The following is a 12,173-nucleotide window of genomic DNA, read 5'->3' as shown; positions in this document are numbered from 1 at the left end:
CCGTATGTGTGTACATTTATGTATGCGTATATACGTCAACTATACACTTGAGATACAAGTGCATACACGCGTATATTCTCGTGTAGACACGTATACACTCGTGTAGGTAATCACGTATACATGCTTATATACTCGTGTATACACGTATATACTTCAGTAGGCACGTGCATGCATATATCTGATGTATACATGTATCTACTCATATATGAACATGAGTAAACATGTTCACACGATACGTATATACTCGTGTATACTTGCATATACTCGTGCATACACTTGTAACTATAAAAATAACCGAAAATTACAAATATGAGGGTTATTTGTGATGCTTTTGCATTTATTTTTAACTATGACCACTTTATCCCATGCTATGTGCTATGACCACTTTCCCCCACCCCATGGGGAAAGTAGTCATAAATACACAGGGAAATGAATGTGAACTACTAAAATCAATATTTTTTTTCCTGAAATTCAATGTACCGTGTTCTTTAATAATGCAATGTAAAATAACAACAAAAAAAGTTGAAGTGTGTAAGGAATTTATTGTATTTATTATCCACCTAATTTTAAAACCTACAATTCTATGACCACTTTACCCCACCAGACCCTATGAAAAATGAGGTAAATTTTTAAAATCCCACCCTATCATGCTGAATTAAATCCTCGTGAGCTGACATGGTCATTGAAAGGTTTTGTGGCCAAAGAAAATTAAATCTTCAAATTAGCCAATGTCGAAGAATTGTGTAGAAGAAGCATAGGTGAAATTGGAGCTGAACAATGGAAAAAATGCCTCGAGCATACTGAAAAAATAGAAAAGCAAATGTAGGATTTGGACGAAGCCATTGAAGCTATAGTTGATTCTCTGATAATTAACGTGAACAGTGGCGGCCCTAGATTTTGCGAGGCCCTGGGCGAAGACTTTTTGCAGGGCCCCCAATTAAAAAAATATTAGCCATTGTATTGATTATAGGGATGCCCATGGCGAGAGTAATGTTACCCCCCCCCCCCCCCACCGCTACGAACGAGATCCCTCAAAAAGAGAAAAAATCCCTAGAAACAGCTTCTTAAAGGTTTCAACACCTCAGTTTCAGCCATGCCTTTCACCTGGTGTACACCTCCGTTAATTTATAAATAAAACGATGTATATTGATATAGTTTAATACTAATCATACCTGATAAAAACTAGCTTAACATTTTTTCCTCGGTATAATCCCAACATGTATTCATGTTACATTTTATCATCGACTTGGAGGCAGGGGAGTATCAGCAGAGTGATTCAAGGACCATCTTAAATGCGATATAGAATAACCTTAGTTTGAGGGGGTCCGGGGATTGAAAATTTTGAAAAAAATAGATACAAAATTCTATGTTTTGGGACCTCATAAAGCATAATTCAAACTACAAAATATCAGGAAAATAATAGGCAAACCAAAACTTTCTATAAGTTTCACACTCTTTTGCAAACGAAGAAAATGCAAAATAAGAATTTTTTTGGTTCGACAAATCGAAAATCGTCAACATTGATCGACAGAGATGAGAAATGACAGCGCATCGTCACTTGCTCACATCGGCTTTTGTTAAAGTTGATTTTTAATCATCTCCCAAACCCAAAGATAAACAAAATGATCACTAGTAAAAAATGCGTTAAACTTTTAAAAGAAATTGTGTGGAGATTTAGAAGATAGGTAACGAGAATAACACTCCTGTCATTCAAATCATTTAAAATTGAAGCACTTTTAAGTAGACTCAAAGACTTATTTAATTATCTTCAAGGACGCTAGAACAATTAAACTTATTTAAAGCATTTCATTTGCACTTTCCAGTCTCTAACATTTTAATACTTAAACGATCAAAGCCCAACCAAAGTAGTAATTTTTCCTAATTTTATGAATAGCTTTCAATTTATTTTAAAAAGAATATTAATTCATTGTAAGAGGTTCAAAGAAGATATACTTAAGTTTTTAAACAGATTTTTGGGTTTAGAATGTGCTTCAAAGACTAAAGAAGTCTAATCTTGGGCTGTTGAGGGCTAGATGGTTTATGATTAAGTTATTTAAATGAATCAAATTAGAAGATGTTAATAATATAATGTTGCAGAAAAAAGGAATAAAGGTCATTGTATTATTCTTTTCCAGTGCCAGGCCATTAGACTTTTTCCCCAGTAGAATAGGGAAGTTTTCGATTTTTTAATTTTATTTTTATATGATAGAGTAACATGTATGAACATCATAGGTGAAAAAAATTTTGCGATACGATAAGTAGTTTTTTTTAAATTAATTTTTAAAGTTCAAGCGCCTGTGACGTCAGATGGCATAGGAAGTGACGTCCGATAGGAGAGAAACGCTAGCGAACCGGTTCCCATGTCATGGGAGAAATCGAAGAACGTGCATTCGACTTCGAAGATGAAACGTAAAAGGCTTATCTTCTCGCGTTTCTGGAACATTAAACCTCTCATCCTCTCGGAAATATTCGAATATCACCATTGATATTATTTGAGGAAGATTATTTAGATTGTGCTTTAACGAATCCGGCCTCCATAGTGTGTTCAAAAGGATTATTGAATTTCTAAAAAATAAAAATATCAGCGCGCTCAAAATGTCCCTAGCGAAAACAAGGGATCTTCGGCGGAAGGCTGCACATTCGCGCCCTGTGACGTAGGCTCGTGACGTTTCAGAAGAGCGCACTTTTGCGCGTGGATTTTTAAAAATTCATTAAAAATCAACCACGGTGTTTTAAAATTCGGCGATGGTGAATTTTTTAGTTTTGAGGGTCAATTAACAATATGCAATAGTCAAAATATGAACATTTAATAGGTTGCAACTTCCCTATTGCTCAAGTATTTTACAATAAAAATTTTTTATCATTGGAATAGTTTTTCAGAAAGAGTTGCAACTGGGGATGAAGTAAATGATTTCCATTGTATATTTTTTTTTGTTTGTTTGTTTTCCATTGGGGAATAACAAGAACACTAGCTGGACTCTGAACATAATGCTGCTAAACTCCTTTGCATTTCATTGGAGTTAGTTTCACTCTCATGCTTAAATTATAAGTACCAAAGTTTAAGAAAAAAAGAGCTTGCTAGATTATAATTAAACAGCATCAAATTTATGTGAAACATATTCATGCCTATACAATAAAAATTGCACATTTAACTGAAGAAATTTACACATAAACAAATAGAAACATAACCGATACACAGGGTACATCAACCTCCTGTGTTTGGAGCAGGTGCAGTGAGAGTTCTGGTGGGAATTAAAAAAAAAAACGTCTGGCTAACCTCAGACCTTTATAATGCCAAAAAAATGTGACACATGTGAGAGGATCCATTCATGAATCTCCAAAGAGCTTAGCACTTAAACATTCAGCTGTCCAGTGATTTCCTGATAGGAATGAAAGAAAAAACCTGCACAATAATCTTTACAGCGTGAACAGTTTTTCTAGTAGCTCAAGTTAAAATTGAATGCAAAATTCTTGCTGAGTAGTAATCAAAAAACAAACATTGTGATTACACTCTTCCACAACACATGACGATGCCCTCGCCATGCAAATTGCTACTACTTCAAACGGCACACATAGTGCTATTTACCAATACCGCTTCAACCATTGTACCCTCACCACAACTCACACAGTGCCCTCTTCGGATATGTGAGGTTGATATGCTGGATCCTGTATATACAGTGCTGGTAAAAAAAAAATGCATCACCTTCGCATTTTCGCAACAATGGGATATGTGAGAAGTTTTGGTTGACCGATTAACGATGAATGTATGTGAAATTCTGCAAAACTTATGAAATAAATATTTAACAGCAGGAATCGGATAATTGTTTACTTTATTTATGGAAATACATGACCAAAACTGTAACAAGTACAATGAGAAGTGCATCCACATTGCCAAGTGGACGACAAAAAAGTAAGTAGAGGTTTTAATTGTAACACTCTTTCTGTTCAAAAATAAACAAAAGTAAAATCGAAATGTTTGAACATCATAAAATATAACCTAATATTTTGTTGGTCCGCCTCTAGCTTTAATGACAGCTTGACATGTACAAGGCATTGAACGGATGAGTGATTGAATGCATTCTTTACTGAGTTCATGGTGCCAGACACGAATTATTGATTCCTGGAGTTTTGCAAGTGATGTTGGCTTACGTTTCATCACTTCTACACCCATTCTATTCCAAAAATTTTCAATCAGATTTAGATTGGGGCTGTTTCCGGGCCAAGGCCCCATGGTCATTTTCCATTTCTGAACCTGCGTGTGAGTTTAGAGGGGAAAAAAACTTAACTCCATGTCAATTTAAGTCTAATGGCAGGATAAAAGTTTTTAAATTGTTACTTACCAGTTTTGACATATGGCACAGGGCAAAATCATCCTGGAAAATGACGTTTGGAACTGAAGTAAAGTGATCCCGGATAGTAGGAAGCAATTTCTCCTCCAAAATGCCAATATACACCTCAGCGTTTTACTGTTCCTTGTACAAAGTGAAGCCCACCAACTCCTTGATCAGAAATACATCCCCAAATCATATGGGATCCGGGATGCTTGACTGTGTGTTGAATGCAGTCGGGAGGATATTCCTCTCCTTTGCGGCATCAGTGTGCTGTCCGTCGGACCCATGCAGATTGAATTTGGACTCGTCCGAAAACACAACTGATTTCCATTGATTGACAGTCCATCCTTGGTGAGCTTTTGCCCAGTCTAGATGCTGTTTCCTCATTTTTTTTTGTCAACAATGGCTTCTTTCATGGTCGACCTACCACCAAACCCGCACCACACAGTAGTTTTCAAATAGTAGACGTGAATGCGTGAACACCCGATTTGTTTTCCCATATTGTTCTAAGGTATGTAGAAGATAATTGTCTGTTCCAAAGAATGAGTCGTATCAAATACCTATCCTGCACTGCATTGGATATTGGTGGACGACCACTGCCACTATTTCTTAATGTACTTCCGGTGCTCTTTAGCTTATTCAGTAGTCGAACAACAGTCGATTGCAAAAAGTTTATTCTTTTTGTCATGGAATGTGACGACAATCCTTCTTTGTCCGATGCAGTGGCAACACTCTTCTTTTGTGGTGTCAGTTGAACATATTTCGACATACTGTAACTCATAAGTCCAGATCTTAAATTAATGCGTCGGATGCTCAACTGGTTTTTTTATACAGTTAGAAGGAGGATGCAATCTTACGCAATAGCTTGCGTCATGTACCGATGTCAATTCGTGTTATATGATACAAGAACCATTAAATATTTCATAATTACTTATAAATGCTAAAAATATTTGGACTTCGCGGGTGATGCAATTTTTTTTTACCACCACACTGTATACTAAAGGTGGTGAACTTTTTAAAAATAATTTTAACACAGAAAAAAATATACATATACACTCCTGCCACAAAAAATGCAACGTGAAGAAGGAGTAATCAGAATGAAATGAAATTTTAACCATGTCATAGCAACATTGATATTAGAAAGTGATTACAAAATGAAAGCAAAATGTGATAATTTATTGCTGAAAAAAAATTAGGGGCATGTTGTGTATATTCTTGCTAGAGGTGGCTACACAAGGATACTAAAACCTCCATTGATTTGGAATTTTTCAAGTAATAAATGATCATTTTGCAATCAGTTTCTAATGTCAATGTTGCCATCATGTATTTAAAATTTCTTTCATTCTAACTACTTCTTCATGATGTTGCACTTGGTGAGGCCAGCAGTGTATATACCATGACAAGCTATTTAAAATTCATTTTCCTTCTTTTTTAAATTAAAACTTAGTTTAGGATAATTACCTGCAACTTTCAATCAGTTTAATGATTGAAACTGCTTTCATTGCTAAAGATTTGCAGAATTTTTCAAAAAACATTTGAATCCTGTTTTCTGGAACAAATTTAAGCTGCAATAAAACATTTTTTTTCACGTCACAAATTTAGATAATGTTTGCATTCAACATAATTAAATAACTCACTAATCACATTACAAAAATTATTTTCTAAATCTTAGAATAAAACTTTAAAGAAAAAAAATGAAAACAGAAATAATGTACAAAAAAGGAATTAAAATTCATTTTAAAGATTTAAAGAGTTAAAAGCTTTAAAGTCTTTTTTTTTAAGTTGACACACATCTCAATTAATAACAAGTAGATTCATAAGCAACTCTCTAGCTTTCACCCATATGACCTGAGTTTGACTTTGTAATGGGCCATGGGAATGAATCCTACCATCTCTTTCCTCTGCAATATAGCAATCCCTAAAGTTTTATGCTGAAAGGTAGAGAGTATCTATAGAAAAATTGATAATTACATCATAACAGAGAGGATTTATCTACTCTCACTGAGAAAATTATGTTAGTCAAATAGGATTTCATTAAATTCATAAGTTAAGGTGGAAAACAAAGTTTTTTTAAGTTTTAAGCAAAAGGCATTGTGCCATACCTTACCAAAAGGTTTATTAATGTGGAGGAAAAGCAGAGCTACTGATCTCTCTTTGTTACATAGTCTATTAGCAATATTATTAATGGCACAAAGTAATTAGGGGTGGGTGGAATATTTATTCGAATGTATTATTAATATATATATATATATATATATATATATATATATATATATATATATATATATATATATATATATATATATATATATATATATATATATAAAACTGAAATTAAAAAAATAAACAGTATGATTAATAATCAAATTGCTATTAATCTTTTCAAAAACTTCAAAACAGAAAGAAAGCAAGATCTTTGGCCGATAATTTTGAAGGTAGTTAGGGTAGAGTCAGGCTTGTACATTGAAACTAGTGATTGCAGTACCGGTATACCGAATATCGGTATTTCAAGCAATTTTGCAATTTTGTAATACCAGTATTTGCTGAGGTAAAATACCAGTATTTTCGTTTTTTTTTGCTGAAAAAATAAATATACTAGTTTCAATTAAAGAAATTTTAATTTAACTTATTAAATATCTACTTATATTTTAAATGTACATTTCGTTTCCATGATACAGAAACAAAATCAATCTATTGATGTAAAAATTTGGTTTCAAAAGCACAAATAGAATATCATTAAAAAAAACGAGCTTCCTGGCTGCAAGTAGCAGAAAGATTGCAAAATGATACTGTCATTACTAGATGGTGAGATGAATTGCATTTTCGTGCATCATGTTTTTATTTTGTCCGTTTTCCTGATCACTCACTTTCCCATTTGGGTCATTCCATGTCAAGTGATCCAAAGTTTTTTCCCTCCCCTTTTTGTATTTCTTTGAAATTTGGCTCATCAATTGTACCCCTTGAGATTATCAAAAGTCCAAATTTTTAGATTTTTATCTCTATTATTTTTTTATTTATGACACTTTGATTTTTCGTAAAACCCTCTTTTTTTCATGGATGCTTGAACATAAAATGAACGATAACTCAGCACCAAATATAGATAGAAAGATTTGGTAAAAAGCATTTTAAAGTACATTAGTTGCTGTTTAATGGGATATGCAACATGACTAATTTCAGAAAAATTTTCATCTTTAAAAAATGAAATTTAAATTTTAAATTTAATTATTAAATATTTAAATTTTAATTTCTCAAAAAAGGTATACTGAATTTTTTTTAAAAAAAATTCTTAAAAGTTTGTGCGTATTTTATCTTTATTTGTGCAAAATTTCAAGTTGGGATCTCAATGGGATCATATTTTTATGAATTTTTAAATAAAATTTGACTTATGAAACAATGACGTTTTTCAGATTTTAATTAGTTAAATATGGAGTTCTCTTACTGGGGATGGTCTAGTAAGTAGTAATTGATCACGTCTATGCTTGAAATGAGCTGATATGAATTTTTAGATCATTGCCCCCACCCCCACCCCCGCCACACGACCACTGTTTATACATTTTTTTTTCAAAACTGTATTTTTTTTTTAAAAAAAGCTGGCACGTATGAGTTATAATCATAATAAACTGGGACGCACGCTGCTAAACATCAGAAGTGACTAAGGCTTATAAATGGGGGGGGGGGAGGGTCATAAAAACTAAAAGTCAGAAAAACTTTAACAAACAAACAGAACCACTCATTTGCAGCTTTTTTTTTGGAAAGTGGGACTGTAGGGGGGGAGGGGGGAAATCTGGAATGAAGCTTAACAACACGGAAGGTTATGCTCAAACTAACAAAATTTGTTTGATTTTTTACTGCTTTTAATATATGTATAAATAGATCTCGCTGCATTGCTCTTCTTTACAACTGAAATTATTCCAAATTTTGTAGAAAGACAGTTGGTTTTATGCGGATAGATATATGATCTGATACTTAGATTTATTTTTAATTTAGTGTGAAAAGAAAGGAACAACACGGGGGAAACACTCCTATTTTGCTATGATCTTGGAGCAAACTAATTCATTTCTCCCTCCAAAATTGAAAGTTGGTGTAGGGGTAGGGGATGAAATGAATCATAACTTTCCTTACCAAATGGTGAATTAATCAAGTACACTTTGTGAATTTCGGATTGAAAAGAAACACTTGGTCTGAAAAAAAAAAAGGCATCAGGTGACGCGTGATACTAGTATAGTGTTAATCGTATGTGTGAGTGGGTGAGGGAAGGGGATATTGCACTTCGTCTTGCTTTAAAGAAGAACATTTACCAGCTTTTATTATCTTTTCCATTCATTTTGTTTTTTTTATTCATTTATTTATTTTTAACATTTTAAAAATAGTTTTGAAAAGAAAAAAAAGTGGTTCTGCGGGGGGGGGGGGGGGTCTTTACCTTGCTTTAAAGAAGAACATTTACCAACTTTTAATAAGTTTACTATTCATTTTGGTTTATTCATTTATTTATTTATTTATTTTTAACATTTTGAAAAAAAAAAAAAATTAAAAGTAGTAGTGGTGTTGGTAGGGGGGGGGGGGGGCTTACCAATTTATAAATTCATGTCAGCTCATTTCAAGCACAGTCATGATCAATTACTACTTACTAGACCATCCCCAGTAAGAGAATTCCATATTTAACTAGTTAGAATCTGAAAAATGTCATTATTTCATAAGTCAAATTTTATTTAAAAAATCATAAAAATATGATCCCATTGAGATCCCAACTTGAAACTTTGCACAAATAAAGATGAAATACACACAAATTTTGAGAATTTTTTTAAAAAAATTCATTATACCTTTTCTGAGAAATTTAAATAAAAATTTAAATTTTATTTTTTAAAAATTAAAATTGGTCTGAAATTAGTCATGTTGCATATCCCATTAAACAGCAACTAATGCACTTTAAAATGCTTTTTACCAAATCTTTCTATCTGTATTTGGTGCTGAGTTATCGTCCATTTTATGTTCAAGCATTCATTAAAAAAGTGAGTTTTTCGAAAAATCAAAGTGTCATAAATAAAAAAATAATAGAGATAAAAATCTAAAAATTTGGACTTTTGATTACCTCGAAGGGTACAATCGATGAGCCAAATTTCAAAGAAATACAAAAGGGTGAGGGAAAAAATTTCCCAAATTTTGGATCACTTACATGGAATGACCCTTTTGTAAAAATTAATTTTGAGTGTAATTTTGAGTGCATTTGTCCTAAGAACAATTTATCCCAATCATCAATTGCAGTAAAACTTTATGATTTTTTTTTTTGGAATATTTGTCTCAACAGTACTAAATTTTCACAAAACCTTTTTCTTGTTAGCATACACAATGGTAATCTATTGTCACCAGTATTTGTGTTGTCCTGTCTCGATATTTGGCTTTATACTTGGCAAGAGAGTATTTAGAATTATATAGTATCTTGAAAATTTGCATAGAGGTAAAGCATGATCAATTGAAACATATTTTCAGATATTTACGTAATTATAATTGTAAAGAATTTAGAAAAGAAAGCAAAAACAATAAGAGAAACATATAAGATCAAATTTAGTCACGTTTATCGTAAATTTAAAACCAAAGGGCTAACAAAAAGCAAACACAAACCTCTCTTTCTCAAGTGAAAATGATGCTAATATTAGAAAAGTATTGTTTCCTAGAAAGAAATTACAACTAGTTATAAAAAAAAACCACACACACACACAATACAAAAGAAACACACACACAAAAGGGCTTATCCAAAAATAACACGCAAGAGACCGAATTATTTGAAGATGAATTACGTCTAACCAATTTGAGGAAATGTATCGCACATTGTTAACAGTACTACCGACCTGTGTGTATTCAAAAAAGGAATTTTCAACTCTAGGAAAGCTGAGCACTGAAATGAGTTCCAGGCTTAGAGACAATTGAGTAAATGCATTGTATTTTTTACTATGATTGATTTTTTATTATGACATTTGTTCCTTCATTTTATATTTGTTCACAATATGTTTTAATTAATAATACAATTTTCGTACAAAATTATTAAATGTGGAAACAAAACAATATGTTTTCAAGAATTTCTTGAGAAATTTCAAATACTGGTACTCCGGTATCACGTTTTAAAGGTACCGAATACCGGTATTGAATTTTCGGTCCAGTATTGCAATCCCTAATTGAAACAAATATAGCCTTTTTCTATGTGGGAAGATTTTAACAGAAATTTAAACAAAGATTAAAACTTACTCTAATCAAACAAAAAATTTTGGAATATTCTAAATGACCAAGCAGGGTTCACTCAACCAGATTTATTTTCATTTCTATTTTATTTTTTTAATTCTCGGAACAAATTGGTGGTAGAGGGCAGGAAAAGCAGAATTTTAGTATTCTATTGCTTGTTTCTCAACGTAATCAATAAATCATTGTAGTAATTTTTAATCCTGTAAGTGAATTGAGTTTTAAGAGAGCAGGCTATTTTTCTTTCATAGAGTAATTAAAGTAGTTAATTTGGTGAAGCAGGAGGACATAAAATTTATGCTTGTTAAGATGGTTAGTGACTTTTAAAACAGAGCGGTCATTTTAAGAAACTGACAAAAGATCATTATTCTGGCTATGAGCATGGTCATCTGACATTAGTTTTGCTCTATTATTCAAATAGTATAACATGGTTTTGGACAGGTGAAGCATAGTAGTACTCCAAAGTGTAAGGTACAGATGTTTTGACTGCCAACTAATAGAGGAACTTTGTGCAATAAAAAGAAAATTAAAAAAGAAGTAGGGGATATGTTAGGAAAGTGTGTATTATTAAAGGGGTCATAACAAGAGAACGCTCTCATGAGAGTTTTTAAAATAGATAACAAAAAATATTCCTTGAGTAAAGACTTATATTACTATCTGCTGATCAAAACGATCAGAAGCAGTGCAAAAGAAAAGTAAATGTAGTATGCAAGGCAAACTACAGCATAAATACCTAAAATAATAATTTGGATAAGAATTCAGCAGAGGATAATTAGGCATTGAAAAACTACATTTTCTGGCCCACGGGAGGATTGAACCCTTTACCTTCGTGTAAGAAGCAAGACTCTCTTACATACTAAGATACTAAGTCTCCATCTCCTGATGCCACACACTAAAGCAATGCAACTAAATAACTCGAAATTGATGCCTTTATTTTATTAAAATGGTTTTATAAAGTTATGCAGTGATTTACCATGTTAAAATCAATGTCTTGTTTCCTGATTTTTAAAAATAACAGAGCTGTAGCTTAGAATCCTGCAATAAGTTTAGACTATATATTCATGGAAATTTGAGACAGAATTCCACTGAAGAAAGTAAGTCATTAAAAGGACGTTTTCTGGTCTACTGGGAATCAAACTCACGACCTCCACATTATTATCATGACACTCTAACCAACTGAGCGACATGAGCACCATTTGGGGATGCTATGCATTGAAATTATGTACTAAAAACAGAATAAATCGGTTTTTCAGACAAAACAAATAAAATGTGAAATGTATCTTTATTTTTCGTCAAAAGCAGTGAAAAAATCTTTTAAATGATATCTTACTTATGCAGGTTGATTAAATATTAAGGGAGTTATGGCATTCCCACAAAAACACCTTTGAAAAATAATATATATGATGATTGATATATATTTTTTAATTAAAAAACATTTTTTTAATTTTTAAACAAATTATTATTTTAAGTTAGAGAAATACAAGTGTGCCGCCTCGCCGCCAGCACCCATGAACTTAAGTGCTGAAGCCTGATAGTTTTTTGATAAATGAATCAAAATATTAACAAAAATAACATTGTCACTGCTGGTTCTTATGTAAAACGACCCCCTGA

At 32.3% G+C, this 12,173-nt stretch overlaps 1 protein-coding gene across 1 annotated transcript in view; it reads right to left on the bottom strand.

The window, feature by feature from the left end:
• Positions 1-5,788: 5,788 nt before the first annotated feature.
• LOC129218347 (uncharacterized) overlaps positions 5,789-12,173 on the bottom strand; it is a 142,733-nt gene continuing 136,348 nt past the window's right edge. The window contains exon 7 of the mRNA XM_054852592.1: positions 5,789-5,896. Coding sequence (XP_054708567.1) covers positions 5,789-5,896 — 108 coding nt within the window. The remainder of the gene's footprint in view (positions 5,897-12,173) is intronic.

This window comes from Uloborus diversus, chromosome 3 (assembly GCF_026930045.1).
Source record: "Uloborus diversus isolate 005 chromosome 3, Udiv.v.3.1, whole genome shotgun sequence".
Classification (NCBI taxonomy): domain Eukaryota; kingdom Metazoa; phylum Arthropoda; class Arachnida; order Araneae; family Uloboridae; genus Uloborus; species Uloborus diversus.
Note: the sequence above shows the minus strand (reverse complement) of the source record. Positions and strands in the feature narration are given on the sequence as shown.